The 15097-nt window shown below is 31.6% G+C and overlaps 3 protein-coding genes across 3 annotated transcripts in view; 2 read left to right on the top strand and 1 right to left on the bottom strand.

Moving 5' to 3' along the window:
* Window positions 1-674: 674 nt before the first annotated feature.
* Window positions 675-1887, top strand: LOC111677347 (succinate dehydrogenase assembly factor 2-A, mitochondrial). Its single transcript, XM_023438448.2, has 4 exons — window positions 675-834; window positions 923-1125; window positions 1336-1648; window positions 1725-1887. Exons 1-3 carry the CDS (start codon window positions 817-819, stop codon window positions 1604-1606), a joined length of 492 nt encoding a protein of 163 aa, XP_023294216.2. The 5' UTR covers window positions 675-816; the 3' UTR covers window positions 1607-1648; window positions 1725-1887.
* On the bottom strand, window positions 1836-7122 carry LOC111677346 (DNA mismatch repair protein Mlh1). The gene is made up of 5 exons (XM_023438447.2): window positions 6988-7122; window positions 3739-4285; window positions 3252-3679; window positions 2521-3166; window positions 1836-2462 (listed from the first exon to the last, which is right to left on the bottom strand). Exons 2-5 carry the CDS (start codon window positions 4113-4115, stop codon window positions 1901-1903), a joined length of 2013 nt encoding a protein of 670 aa, XP_023294215.2. The 5' UTR covers window positions 4116-4285; window positions 6988-7122; the 3' UTR covers window positions 1836-1900.
* Window positions 7123-7547: 425 nt separating this feature from the next.
* LOC111688500 (low-density lipoprotein receptor-related protein 1) overlaps window positions 7548-15097 on the top strand; it is a 110987-nt gene continuing 103437 nt past the window's right edge. The window contains exon 1 of the mRNA XM_046953430.1: window positions 7548-8350. Within this exon, the coding sequence (XP_046809386.1) occupies window positions 7804-8350 (547 nt within the window). The 5' untranslated portion in view covers window positions 7548-7803. The remainder of the gene's footprint in view (window positions 8351-15097) is intronic.

A 15097-nucleotide genomic window follows, 5' to 3' on the forward strand; every position in this document is an offset into this window, starting at 1 on the left:
GAAAATTTTCGAAATTCTCTATTTTTATAGAAAATTTTCGAAATTCTCTATTTTTATAGAAAATTTTCGAAATTCTCTATTTTTATAGAAAATTTTCGAAATTCTCTATTTTTATAGAAAATTTTCGAAATTGTCTATTTTTATAGAAAATTTTCGAAATTGTCTATTTTTATACACAATTTTCGAAATTCTCTATTTTTATACACAATTTTCGAAATTCTCTATTTTTTTAAAAATTTTCAAAATTCTTTATTTTTATAAGAAATATTCGAAATTCTCTATTTTTATAAAAAATTTTCGAAATTCTCTACTTTTATAAAAAATTTTTAAAATTCTTTTTTTTATAAGAAATATTCGAAATTCTCTATTTTCATAGAAAATTTTTAAAATTCATTATTTCTATAGAAAATTTTGAAATTCTCTTTCTATAGAAAATTTTCGAAATTCTTTATTTTTATAAGAAATATTCTAAATTCTCTATTTTTATAGAAAATTTTTGAAATTCTCTATTTCTATAGAAAATTTTCGAAATTCTCTATTTTTTATAAAATTTTTATATATTTAGAGATTTTCTATTATATTATTCAATTTTGTTAACTTAACCGTCTTACAGATAATTTTTACCGCCGTCGCTGTTAATTTTTGTCGGCACAGGTCTCTGCTCTGTAACTGTCAACTGCTCATGTGTTTTTATTATTGTTTTGATTTTTAAAAATTTTCCGTAAACATTGCCGAGTGCAAACCAGAAGAAGGCTTTGGAAAATTTGTAATCAATTAAAAACAGTTATAATTTATAAAACTTAAAAAAAAAACAAAATGTTGCGTCAAATTCTTGTAAGTTTTCTTCAACTTTGTAAAGAATTATTTATTTAAAAACACTTTAATGGAAAAAACTCATTGCATAACATTTTTGCGTTTTTAGACAAATGTTTATCAAAAATCCCTTACCCCTGTCTTGAGTCGCACCCAACGCTATTCGGCTGCTGCTGGTGGAGATGACGGCAAGCAAAAAGAGGTAATAAATAATGCTGATGTTCCCATTATCGATTATGAAGATCCCGATTACTTGCCCTTGCCAGAGTATCCTTTCAAGCCAAATGAGCCTTTGGAAGTAAAGAAGCAAAGGTATTTATAGAAACTAAATAAAAATTTTGCTTAAAAGTATCGCATTCTAAGGAATATTACGTTCGATTTAATCGCATTCTTAGGGCGACTTTCTATTAAGAAAATTTCTAATAAAATCTATTTTTATATGGAAAAAGTGTTTAGTAAACCACTGTTAACTTTATGATCCGTTTTTGTATAAGGCCCTAATCCTTCCACATTCCTTTTTAGATTGGTCTATCAATCGCGCAAACGTGGTATGTTGGAAAATGATTTACTCTTGAGTACCTTTATTGATAAATTCCTAAAGGGTATGGATGCCAAATTGACCGATCAATATGATCAACTAATCAATGGTGTTACTAATGATTGGGAGATATACTATTGGGCCACAGAAACTAAGCCCACACCACCAGAATATGACAATGAAATCATGAAAATGCTTAAAGAACATGTGGCCAATGCTCAGCGTGAAAAACGTTTAAGACAACCCAATTTGTAAAATGGTTTTCAACACTCAAGTAGTGATATTATTTAATAAAAGGTAGTGTACTGTTTTTTTCAATTTTAATAAATTATATTTAAATTAATTGTTGTAAAATTTGTTGTTTAACTTACAGGTAAGAGTTTTAATAATTTCAAGACAAATTCTTAGAAAAATAGCAGCCTTTATTGAGAACAAAACTTGATGGCTTTACTAAAGGGAACTTTTGAAAGCAAAAGCTCCAATGTGTATCAAAAACAATAATTTATTTTAATAAACAACTTAATTACATGCACTTAGCTAAATAACTACTTAACATCTCTCAAAAACTTTGTATAGAGTAGGCAAATTTGTTAATTCATAGAAATGTTTCTTCATTTGATTATTTGGTAACAAATACTTTTTAAAAGCTGGATATAAAACATGCTCCACTTGCCATTTATGACGTTTGGGTTCTGCCTGCAATTCTACCTCGGCTACTATGGAATAATAATTAGCTGTTTCTCGACAAAATGTCTCAAAACATTCCTCCTCAGTATCCCATTCAACTTCGGTGGCTAAGCGTAACATAAACAAAGGCAAATATGTGATACTGGGACTATGTTGCTTTAATAATGAAGGTAAAGTTTCTAGTTCTCCTTCTGCAGAAATATTTAGAGAAAAATATTCACGCATAATGGGTGCCTTTTCTAAAAGTATGTCAGCAGCATTTTTTGACAATTCTTCTTTATCACCATCTTCCTCGGTCCAGCCACTTTCGGAGGAGTTTAAAGCAATCAATATTAAATCTTTAATGGGTAACTTATCTGATGTTATTTTGATTTGAGACAAATTTTGGAACTCGTACACCAAACGTTGATAAAATAACTCTTCACTTTTAAAGAATTTCAAAGGTTTAGTTTTGGCTTTAATCAATTTATTATAACACTTACCTTAATTTCAAAGTATTCGCCATATAAAGTTTAGTTTCATGCTGAAACAGGGCAAAGTGTTTATCCACTACACCCACAAACACCATTTCCTTGAGTATTTTCCTCAAATGTACCGAACAGCCATTTTCAATTTTCTTTTGCATTGCTAAAACGCTACTTAAACGTACTTCTTTGGATTTTCGTGCGGCCACATCACGAAAACTTTCTTCACCCAAAAAACTATTACCACTGGAACCACTTAAACTCATGGACGAACAGGCAGAATCACTTTTTGTTACTCCTGTCGTAAACAAGAACTTGTCTAATTTTTGTTCCTTATTATCGGTTCTAATCATATCTTTAGCATAGACTTTTTCTCCTAAAGCTGTCTTGAATGATTGATCCGCTTCTGGTGTTTCTGTTACTCCAGGTAGTTTAAGTTGTTTGTAAAATGTTCTGGTAGAATTACTGCCCAGTAATTGTGCTTCTACTTGTGATTTGATTTTATCGATAATTTCATCTTCGTATAGGAAATGTACTTCGTGTTTAGTGGGATGTACATTAACATCAACATTTGAGGGTTCCAGTTCTAGGCTCATATAGACGAAGGGGTGCATGCCTTTGGGTAAATAAGTGCTGTACACAGTATCAATGGCTGCTTTCAGAGCTGCAACGAATATTTATAGGACTCTCTTATCCACTACTCCATTATGGTTTCAAGAGTTTTGAAAACATATTTTTCTTAAACTTACCTGTCGATTCCACTAAACGATGATTGATAAACAATAGCATTATTCCTTTTTTAGCATTAAAATTGACTTTAGTTATAAAACCTTTCATGCTAAACTTATGAACAGAATCTTTCAGCTCTACAGCCATTAATTCCTTGGCAATATTAGCGCCAAATATTGTCTGTATATTCAACTCTTGAGTGCTATTGGGAGCCGTTTTTAAGGCAGGTTGTTCACCAAATTTCTTCAACATAAAACCAACTTTAGAATTATGTACTGCATATTTAGACATGACATCGGAAATTTTCTGAAACTCTTCATTGGGAGATTTTAAAGCCTGCTTACGTTGTGGCATATTGTAAAATAAATCCTCAATGGTAATAATAGTACCCTGATTACCGGCACAAGGTTTGGGTGGTGTCTTAAGTTTGCCATCTTCGTATGAAGCTCTAGAAATAAACATTTCAATAAAATACTTTTGAATTACTTTATACACATAAAAACCCACTTATAACCACATTTTTCTTTCACTGTTTTCGTTTGTATTGTTAAGTGCGCCACATGGCTAATGCTAGATAATGCCTCCCCACGAAATCCAAAAGTAGCAATACTTGTTAAATCTTCAAATTTTGTTAATTTCGAAGTGGTAAAACGTTCACATACTATAGCTAAATCTTCTTTACGTATGCCGGTGCCATTATCTTGTATTTGCAATAGTTTTAAACCACCCGATTTTACGGTCACTTGTATGAAAGTGGATTTAGCATCTAAACTATTTTCCAGCAACTCTTTTAAAGCATTGGCAGGTCTTTGTATAATTTCGCCAGCTGCTATACGATTTACTACAACTTCATCTAGTTTTTTAATAACTCCAGGTTCTTCCATTTCTTATAAAATTTGTATTTTGTTTATATTAATATAACACCGCCAAAATGTAAACATTGCAAAATTTGTTTACAGTATTGCCCAAAGCCCTGCGCCGACAAATATTAACGAAGGCGTCGACTGACATAAATAAGTCGGAGGCGGCTTAAAATCGTCTTTTCAATGAGCGGCTAATTATGAGATAAAAGAAAACTTGCTTAAATGAAAACAAATTAATTTTATATTGTAAAATTCCATAAATTTCGCGAAAGTGTTCTGTAAATTGTACAAAATATGGCAAAATTTTCAAGCCGTATTAAGCGGCGGCTAGGCTTAGTAGGCTTAAGCCGAAATGGCGCAAGTTTCTGGTATTGCCTAATAAAAGTTTTTTTTTACCACAACGTCGCCATTTAAATTTAAAGCTACCATATTATTATTTACATTAGTTTAATAAAATGGTGACATATTTTGAAGGAATTTATAAAAAGGAAATAGATTTTATTAATTTCCCGTAAATTCACTAGAATGCTTTGCCAATTAGAATTTTTAATTAAAAAAATTTAAAAGAGTCTACAGACCAGAATGTATTAAAGTCTAGACTGTCCACTAGACAATCGACTAGTCTATACATTACTAGACTATATACTAGACTATAGACTAGACTATAAACTAGACTATAGACTAGACTATAGACTAGACTATAGACTAGACTATAGACTAGACTATAGACTAGACTATAGACTAGACTATAGACTAGACTATAGACTAGACTATAGACTAGACTATAGACTAGACTATAGACTAGACTATAGACTAGACTATAGACTAGACTATAGACTAGACTATAGACTAGACTATATACTAGACTATAGACTAGACTATAGACTAGACTATAGACTAGACTATAGACTAGACTATAGACTAGACTATAGACTAGACTATAGACTAGACTATAGACTAGACTATAGACTAGACTATAGACTAGACTATAGACTAGACTATAGACTAGACTATAGACTAGACTATAGACTAGACTATAGACTAGACTATAGACTAGACTATAGACTAGACTATAGACTAGACTATAGACTAGACTATAGACTAGACTATAGACTAGACTATAGACTAGACTATAGACTAGACTATAGACTAGACTATAGACTAGACTATAGACTAGACTATAGACTAGACTATAGACTAGACTATAGACTAGACTATAGACTAGACTATAGACTAGACTATAGACTAGACTATAGACTAGACTATAGACTAGACTATAGACTAGACTATAGACTAGACTATAGACTAGACTATAGACTAGACTATAGACTAGACTATAGACTAGACTATAGACTAGACTATAGACTAGACTATAGACTAGACTATAGACTAGACTATAGACTAGACTATAGACTAGACTATAGACTAGACTATAGACTAGACTATAGACTAGACTATAGACTAGACTATAGACTAGACTATAGACTAGACTATAGACTAGACTATAGACTAGACTATAGACTAGACTATAGACTAGACTATAGACTAGACTATAGACTAGACTATAGACTAGACTATAGACTAGACTATAGACTAGACTATAGACTAGACTATAGACTAGACTATAGACTAGACTATAGACTAGACTATAGACTAGACTATAGACTAGACTATAGACTAGACTATAGACTAGACTATAGACTAGACTATAGACTAGACTATAGACTAGACTATAGACTAGACTATAGACTAGACTATAGACTAGACTATAGACTAGACTATAGACTAGACTATAGACTAGACTATAGACTAGACTATAGACTAGACTATAGACTAGACTATAGACTAGACTATAGACTAGACTATAGACTAGACTATAGACTAGACTATAGACTAGACTATAGACTAGACTATAGACTAGACAAGACTATAGACTAGACTATAGACTAGACTATAGACTAGACTATAGACTAGACTATAGACTAGACTATAGACTGGACTTTAGACTAGACTTTAGACTAGACTTTTGACTAGGCTATAAACTAGACTAAAGACTAGAGTATAGACTAGACTTTAGACTAGACTATAGACTAGACTATAGACTAGACTATAGACTAGACTATAGACTAGACTATAGACTAGACTATAGACTAGACTATAGACTAGACTATAGACTAGACTATAGACTAGACTATAGACTAGACTATAGACTAGACTATAGACTAGACTATAGACTAGACTATAGACTAGACTATAGACTAGACTATAGACTAGACTATAGACTAGACTATAGACTAGACTATAGACTAGACTATAGACTAGACTATAGACTAGACTATAGACTAGACTATAGACTAGACTAGCTGAGTATAGTCAAGACTATAGTGTAGAATGTAGTCAGTATTATATATTTGACTATAGTCTAGACTTCGTACTAGACTTAACTATAGACAAGATTTTGTACAATACTTAGACTAGATTATAGACTAGATTATAGTCAAGACTTTAAACTAGAAGATAGACTAGACACTATATTTCCCTTTTAATATCTATTCATAAAATACAGCTGGCAACATATTTTCTCTACTTTTCTTTTAAAACTATTCGTAAACAAATGTTTACGTTGTCAACGTAATAATAATGACGTAAACAATTGAATTAACCCCCTAAAAACAAAACATTGGTGTAGGTCAACTTCCTTAAAAGACTACAATTTAACAACAAAATAGTAAATAAAATAAATAATAAAACAATAAATATTAGTCTTTAATATTACAATTGATTAATTAATATTTAAAAATGAGATTTATTGCATTTTTGAACTGTTATATTTTAAAGTTCTTAATATAGCGGTCATTTATATGTGTTAATATGTGTGTTTGTTTATTTGTACTCTTTTGCACTCTCTTTGTGTCACACTCCGTTACGTTACGTTCGTTGAGCTTGTTTCCTATACTCTTTGTGCATTTCAACTTCAGTCGCATCGTGACTTCTGAGAGTGATGGTTTGTTCTAGATGGCAACGCGTGATTTTGTGCTAAATGTTAAAAAGAGTGTTCAGTGTGTGTGATTATTGAAAAATTAAAGCAATTTAAAGAAAAAGTAATATTTAAAAAAGTTTAAATGTAAAATAAATTAAACAAATAAAGCAGAAATATAAATAAATATCTTTTGTTGTTAGTGCGATTGTCATTTGTCTTCATTTTTTTACTTTTATGTGTATTTTCATCATCCGTTTATCAACATGTTTGTTGTTTTTTGTAAAAACATCACATAAAGAATAAAAAGCAAGAAGTGATTAAAATAAAGTGTAAAATTAAAATTTTGAATCACTTAAGAAAATATTAATAATTTGCCAGAAATTTAAAATAATAACAACAAATTAAGCAACATGTTTTAAACAAATATAAATTGTTGTTTTTATGTGTTTTTGTTTGTTATAAATAAAAATTCTTAAATACCAGAAGAAAAAGAAAAAAATTGAAATTGAAAGAAAATTTATAAAAGAAATCACAAAAATATATATTAATCTCTGTCTCTGAGAGCAAAACGGCAGAGCAGCAGCTGTGTGTGTGAGTGAGTGTGTGCGTTAAAGAGATGCTAATAACATCGTCGTTACGGCCGCGTTCGCAGTCGGCGTCGAAAATGCCGGTTTTGTCTTTGCGTAATGTTGCCATCACGTTTTCTATGTCAAGTGTTGTAAATTGCAAATGTTGTTTATTTACATTGTGTTTATTTTGTCAAATTGTATGAGTTGGAGTGCCACGGGTGGTGGCGGTGCTAGTGTTTTAGCCTCTAGTATAAGTGAGCCCAAGGCAAAGAGTGCTTTTCTACATGCCGGTGATATAACAGAAACGCATAAATTGTCGGCTTCATCTTCTTCTACTCCAACTATTACTACTACGCCAGCAACTGCAGCATTAGCTTCAAATTCAGCTGCCACATCTTCCGTTTCCCCTGTGAAACCGGATTTTGTATTACCACCCTTGGGCGCTGCTGGTGGGGGTGTTAGTGGCAGTGTAGGTGCTGCAGCAACTGGTAGTGCTAGTTCTCGTTTCAATGTGGATTTACGTCGTTCTAGTGTTAGTTCAACTGGTGCTATACAATCACCCACCACATTTATTGGTAGCAATGTTGGTTCGTCGGCTGCTGTAGGTGGTCATAATCATCATCAAATACGTCGCAAACCACAGCAGTTGTCAGCTTCCTCATCATCATCATCTTTATCAGCAACTAAATCAGCATTTGATGAAAAAAGTAAGTTTTTGTTAATTTTCTTTTTTGTCTTTCTTTGCTCTAGCCAATGAAACTTTAAGTTTTATTTAAAGTTTAATAAAGTTTATAAAAAAGTATATATGTGAAGGAGGTGTTAAAAAGAACAGTTCTTATAGGACTTTAAAATATATTGAGGGTAGTTTAAAAAGTAAACACGGCAGAGGATTCTAATAAGATTAGAAGGCATATTTTTAAAAGTATTTTGACATATATTTTGTCTCGCTTATCTGGTAAACTGAGATTACATTTTAAATACATTTGTTTCCTCCCTATCTCCTATTCTTTAGGATTATTGTCCATGACTTTTATTTTAACTCTAGGCATAAACAGAAAAGTTCTTTTTGGAATTTATAATAGGTATAAAGTTGTTCAACTTAATTTTTAGTTTAGGTCTAGTATGGTTCTAGATCAGTTATAGGCCACTTCCAGGGTAGTTCTAGTTTAGTTCTACTTCAGTTCTAGTTCAGTTCTAGATCAGTTCTAGTTCAGTTCTAATTCAGTTCTAGTTCAGTTCTAGTTCAGTTCTAGTTCAGTTCTAGTTCAGTTCTAGTTCAGTTTTAGTTCAGTTCTAGTTCAGTTCTAGTTCAGTTCTAGTTCAGTTCTAGTTCAGTTCTAGTTCAGTTCTAGTTCAGTTCTAGTTCAGTTCTAGTTCAGTTCTAGTTCAGTTCTAGTTTAGTTCTAGTTCAGTTCTAGTTCAGTGCTAGTTCAGATCTAGTTCAGTTCCAGTTCAGTTCTAGTTCAGTTCTAGTTCAGTTCTAGTTCAGTTCTAGTTCAGTTCTAGTTCAGTTCTAGTTCAGTTCTAGTTCAGTTCTAGTTCAGTTCTAGTTCAGTTCTAGTTCAGTTCTAGTTCAGTTCAGTTCTAGTTCAGTTCTAGTTCAGTTCTAGTTCAGTTCTAGTTCAGTTCTAGTTCAATTCTAGTTCAGTTCTAGTTCAGTTCTAGTTCAGTTCTAGTTCAGTTCTAGTTCTAGTTCTAGTTCAGTTCTAGTTCTAGTTCAGTTCTAGTTCAGTTCTAGTTCAGTTCTAGTTCAGTTCTAGTTCAGTTATAGTTCAGTTCTAGTTCAGTTCTAGTTCAGTTCTAGTTCAGTTCTAGTTCAGTTCTAGTTCAGTTCTAGTTCAGTTCTAGTTCAGTTCTAGTTGAGTTCTAGTTGAGTTCTAGTTCAGTTCTAGTTCAGTTCTAGTTCAGTTCTAGTTCAGCTCTAGTTCAGTTCTAGTTCAGTTCCAGTTCAGTTCTAGTTCAGATCTAGTTCAGTTCTAGTTCAGTTCTAGTTCTAGTTCTAGTTTAGTTCGAGTTCAGTTCGAGTTCAGTTCGAGTTCAGTTCGAATTCAGTTCGAGTTCAGTTTTAGTTCAGTTCTAGTTCATTTCTAATTCAGTTCTAGTTCAGTTCTAGTTCAGTTCTAGTTCAGTTCTAGTTCAGTTCTAGTATAGTTCTAGTTCAGTTCTAGTTCAGTTCTAGTTCAATTCTAGTTCAGTTTTAGTTCAGTTCTAGTTCAGTTCTAGTTCAGTTCTAGTTCAGTTCTAGTGCAATTTTAGTTCAGTTGTGCTTCAGTTCTTATTCAATTTAAAATAAAAAGCCAAACCTTTTTTGTCGTCCTTTATCTGAACTTTTACTTTTTATGTGTTAAGTTTTGTTTTCTTTAAAAAAAATGTTGCAAGCTTAAAAGCTTGTCAAATAAAATATGAAATGTTTATTTGTTGATTCGGTCTTACTAGTTCACATGACCCAGCAGTTCTGGTTGAGAATTTGTATGGATTGTGCATATATTAAAGGAATTTAAATATAACAATGTTCGATTTTAATATAATTTAATGTCTAATAGGAAATGAAATGGATATCTGGTAAAATTTTAAAACTGCTGGGTACTTCCTGTGGTTGTGTTTCGTTTACTTTTTTTTATTGCAAATTCAAAAAAAGCAAAACAAATGTAAATATACATATAATATAAAGAAATCTTTATATAAAAATGCGTATAAATAAAAGAGGAAAAAAAAAAACAAAATAAAAACAATAAAAATTCCAAGAAAATTTCTTAAAAGAATTTTAAATTAAGTACAATAACCTGACGTTGTATAGAGTATTCTGGGCAAATGGAAAAAACAAAACGATGAAATCTGAGAGAGCAGCAACAGCAGACCCAGCAGACAAATAGAAAGTAAAGATCAAGAGAAATAAAAGAATAGATGATTTTTTTTGTTTGTTTAGCTGAATATTATATAGATACTACAACTTTAGAGTATTTATTTTCTAACAACAGGGTCATAAGGAAAGAGCTGTAGGTGGAATGATGCCATTGATTTAAGGGAACTAGTTCCAGAGACTTGGGAAACGAAGACATCTGCCATGTTAAGAAGCTTAGTTTTCAAGACGATTAATCTCTAATGACAACTATATACCATACTGCATTACATTGGAATTGTATTGTAAAGGCTGAACTCTCTCTCTCTCTCTCTCTAATTCCACTACTTACCATCAGCATTAAATATAATTGATTAAATAATGACTGTGTTTTAATCTGTGTTTATACGAAATTCACAAAAGACTTGACTACTTAAAAATCATAACAAAACATTCCCGATTGTCATTCACTGATGACTTTTATTACGTCAATTATATTGACAAATTCTATTCTGTAAAAGTTCCGCCTGTGACACGCAAGGCAAACTAACAACGGAATCAATAATAACAAATAATACTTGTCATTCGGATAGAATAACAAACATCACAAATGTCAAACACCCTTTTCTAACAAATTCTTTATTTTACAAAAAGTTTATACGCTTGATATATTTGCTTACATTGTATATGCGAGAGAAAACAAAATTGCATATTTAAACGTCATCTGGTTTAAAGTAAATATTGTGTTATAAACGTCAGCTTTAGTTGCATTTATATGTTTTGAGTGTTTTTCTTTGAAAAAAAAAAATGGCGGTAAAAAGCTAAAAACAAAGCTTTAGTTTTTTTCGCTTAAGCGGCTTTAACTAAAGCAATTACGTTACGAATGTTAAATTAGCCAAGTGAACGTTACGTGACGTAGGTGAGCAATCTTTTTTTTGCAATATAAGTAGTTGGTAGTCAAGTCGCTAATTACTGGTGATGTGTGCTAATTGTTGTAAAGTTTTAAGGCAAATAAAGGAAATATTTGGATGTAATAGAAGTTTAGAGATGTTTATTCGATTCCCTGGAAAATATAAAAGGTGGAGAAGCTTGAATCTTTCTTAGAGGTTTCCTTAAACTCCTAACATTTAAATACAGATAGTGTACCTTTTGTAGGAGCAGAATCATTTACAAAAACTTAGAGGCAGTGACGTGGAACCTAAACTTTTGTCTAACAAATGTTCTTTAGCTGATACTCCAGGAAATAGCAGAAAGGGCGAAATCGAAAAATCATTTTTTTATTTGCAAGTTTCCCTCAAACTCCTAATATTTGCATACAGTTTTTGAAGCTTTTGTAGGAGCAGAACCATTTACAAAATCATAGAGGCAGTGACGTGGAACCTGATACTCCAGAAAATAGCTGAAAAGGAGAACTCAAAACCTCATTTTATCTTTATAAGAGAATAAATTTATTGAGCGTAACATCGATCAGCTGTTGAATGCATTTAAGACAATTTTAAGTAGAATTTTAATACCACAAAAGATAGAGTTTCTGAAGAAGTCCAAAGGAAGCAGTCTTGAAGTTAAGAATTACAACAATCTTTTATTGAATAACAAGTTCTAGGAGGAGTAAATAGTGAATTTTTAAAAAAAAGATCGGGTTTGGGGAACCGTATAGAAAACCCCCAAAACGAGATATTTGCAACCGAAAATTTTAATTAGGATGGTAACTGCTGATAAAGTTTTAAGTTTGGCGAAAGATTCCCTAAAGACCATTTGTAATAGTGGAGTAGTGAATTGTGAATTAAGAATATCTTGTGATCGAGATAAGAACAATCAAACTCGGACCATTACCGAAATAAAACTACTGGACGATGATGAATGTAGAGAAAATTCAGGACACTTTCTGTGAGAGAATCCCACATAACTATTTGGAACAATTGAACTGACAAAGATGCCGTGATATGAACCAAAATGAGTAGATGAGTAGACTAATACAGATCAGGTAGAAACATTCTCACTGTTAGAGCGGAGCGGAGACGGCAACTTAGAATATTGGGACGATGAGTAGGTTCATAATACAGATCAGGTAGAAACATTCTCACTATTAGAGCACAGGCGATCCTACACAGGCGATCCTACACGCCGATCCAATAACACCAAATGGATAGATTGTTAGGACCACAAAAAATCTTGTGATTTAAACCAAATAAAAAGGAAAAGAGAACAATTATTTACACTCAGTAAATTCGAAGTTTGGGTCATCTTTCAAAGATCTTGAGAGGTAAGTTGATTCTTCTAGGTTTAAAGTTTGGCGAGAGAATCCCTAAAGACCATTTGTAATAATGGGGCGGTGGGCAGTAACAAAACTACTAGACGGCGATGAATGTAGAGGAAATTGTAAAATTCAGGACACTTTTACATTCAGAGAGGATTTCAAAACATGTGCGAGAGAATCTTATATGCATACTTGAAACAATTGAACAGTGTTAAGCATGACAAAGATCATCTCACGGATGCCAAAATGATTGGATGGATAAAACCGAAGTTTCGAATGTTTCGGTTTCTGACAGTTTCTGACTAATACAGATCAGGTAGAAACATTATCACGGTTAGAGGGAAAACGATCCTATACGGCAACTTAAAATATTGGAATAATGAGTAGGACCATAATACAGATCAGGTAGAATATTTTCACTGATCCAAAACGATCCTACACGGCAATTTGGATTACCAAACAACAAGGAAAAGGGAACCATTATTTACTCTCAGTAAAATTCGAAGTTTGGGTGACCTCTTTAAGTTCTTGAAAGATGGCCCAAACAAGGGGAAGACGAGAAACCTCCGTAGTTTAAGTAAGAAACGAAAATTATATCAAAAGTTTCAAAATCATGTAAAGCAAGCACAAACACTTTCACTATTAGAGAAGAGTTCCAAAACAATGGCGAGATAATTCCACATGATCAATTGGAATAATATAACATTGAGTAGGATCACAAAGAACTTGTAAGTTGACTTAAACTAAAAGAAAAGTGGAAGATTCCTTAAATTGAGTTAGTGGTGAGGGTTACGAGAACTAAATTAGAAGAACTGATTCTAAGCTAATAGCATATGCATAGATGTTAGTGAGACGCGGAAACACTGTTGGATCTTTGGACGATCTAGTCGATATATTACATGCCTCATAAACGTGGTCTAAACCCATTTTAAAGAACAACGAGTTTTTTCCCGACAACAAATTTCTTTCAGAAGTAACTACATAGTGTCTTACAACCAACACTTTCTCTTTAATGAAGTACACATTCCTTCTTATGTTTCTTAGATGTATTGTTTAGAATCGGCTGTATTACAGGATATTTATATCCTTTCTTTTATCTAATATAACTTTTAAAAGAGATTGAGAATTTGTTTATGCCATAGATCATGCTATTGCTCTAGGAGAGATTATCGAGAGAAACATCAGTGATAGACCCTGAGAACTCTGTAAAACTATGAACAAATATTTCGGAACAATTGTAAGCCATTCTGAATTAGCAAGTGTCTCAAGTGTCCAGATTATTGCAATACTTATACTTTAAACAAACGTAGTAACCCTCGTATTCTCTTAAATAGGCTACGTACATATCTGTTCGTTGTGCTTAATAAAACCTTGCCACTTAATTAACTTACAAACACTATCTCTCTCTCTCTCTCTCTCTCTAATTTAACGTTGCCAACCTTATTATATAATAAACCCGTTTTAATAAAACAAGTGTTTTTTTTTTCAACATTGCCTCTATAAATTTTTATATTCTTTTCTGCCAACTATTTATTTCAACAGTATGAATCAGTTTAAATATCCTTAATAAACTTCACAGATATTTGTATATTATAAAAATTTCCCTCTATATGAAAAATCTATATAAATTTTGTTAAATCATATAAGAATATGTACACAATTTTTTCTGTTAAAATACATGTATATTTTTAATAAACACATAATATTCCATAAATATTTATTCCCTTAAAAAGTCATTAAAAATTGTAGCTATAAAAATGCATTATTTTTATTTATAAAATAATTTTAACGCTGAAACATAAGGATTCAATATTTATTATGAAAAGTTTTTTTTTTTTTTTGTAATTTATTATCAAAACCTACATACATATCTATCATATGTATATGAATGTATGTACGTTTATAATAAAATTTCCATTATTCATACCTGAGTGCCAATCATATAGAATGGAACAATTTTATATTGTGGTCTCAATACTCATCATTTAATATTTGAATATGAAAATAAGCGTAATAAATATTACCATTGGCCAGCAGCAAACGTAATGTGGAGTAAATTGAAAGAGACTGAAAAAAAAACAAACAATTGTTTAAATTTATGATATTGGCAGGCACTGTTGGACACATGTTTTAGAAAATAAATAAATTTCCATTAGAGAATTTAGGGCAATATATTATACGAAATAATTTAAGTTTAGAGTGTTGCCAACTAGGTTACAGGTATTGTAAATAAATGCAACTCTAGATAGTTATATAGATAGATACATAGATATATAGATAGATAGATAGATAGATAGATAGATAGATAGATAGATAGATAGATAGATAGATAGATAGATAGATAGATAGATAGATAGA

The sequence above is a fragment of the Lucilia cuprina genome, chromosome 6 (genome assembly GCF_022045245.1).
Source record: "Lucilia cuprina isolate Lc7/37 chromosome 6, ASM2204524v1, whole genome shotgun sequence".
In the NCBI taxonomy this organism is placed as follows: Eukaryota; Metazoa; Arthropoda; class Insecta; order Diptera; family Calliphoridae; genus Lucilia; species Lucilia cuprina.

What these genes read in the sequence shown, in the direction of transcription:
- LOC111677347 (XM_023438448.2), top strand. An exon ending in TTGGAAGTAAAGAAGCAAAG is followed by an intron (nt 1,126 to 1,335) that starts GTATTTATAGAA and finishes ATTCCTTTTTAG; the next exon opens with ATTGGTCTATCAATCGCGCA.
- LOC111677346 (XM_023438447.2), bottom strand. Translation starts at nt 4,115, where the DNA reads ATGGAAGAACCTGGAGTTATTAAAAAACTAGATGAAGTTGTAGTAAAT. An exon ending in AAAGAAAAATGTGGTTATAA is followed by an intron (nt 3,680 to 3,738) that starts GTGGGTTTTTAT and finishes GTTTATTTCTAG; the next exon opens with AGCTTCATACGAAGATGGCA. An exon ending in GCGAATACTTTGAAATTAAG is followed by an intron (nt 2,463 to 2,520) that starts GTAAGTGTTATA and finishes ATTCTTTAAAAG; the next exon opens with TGAAGAGTTATTTTATCAAC.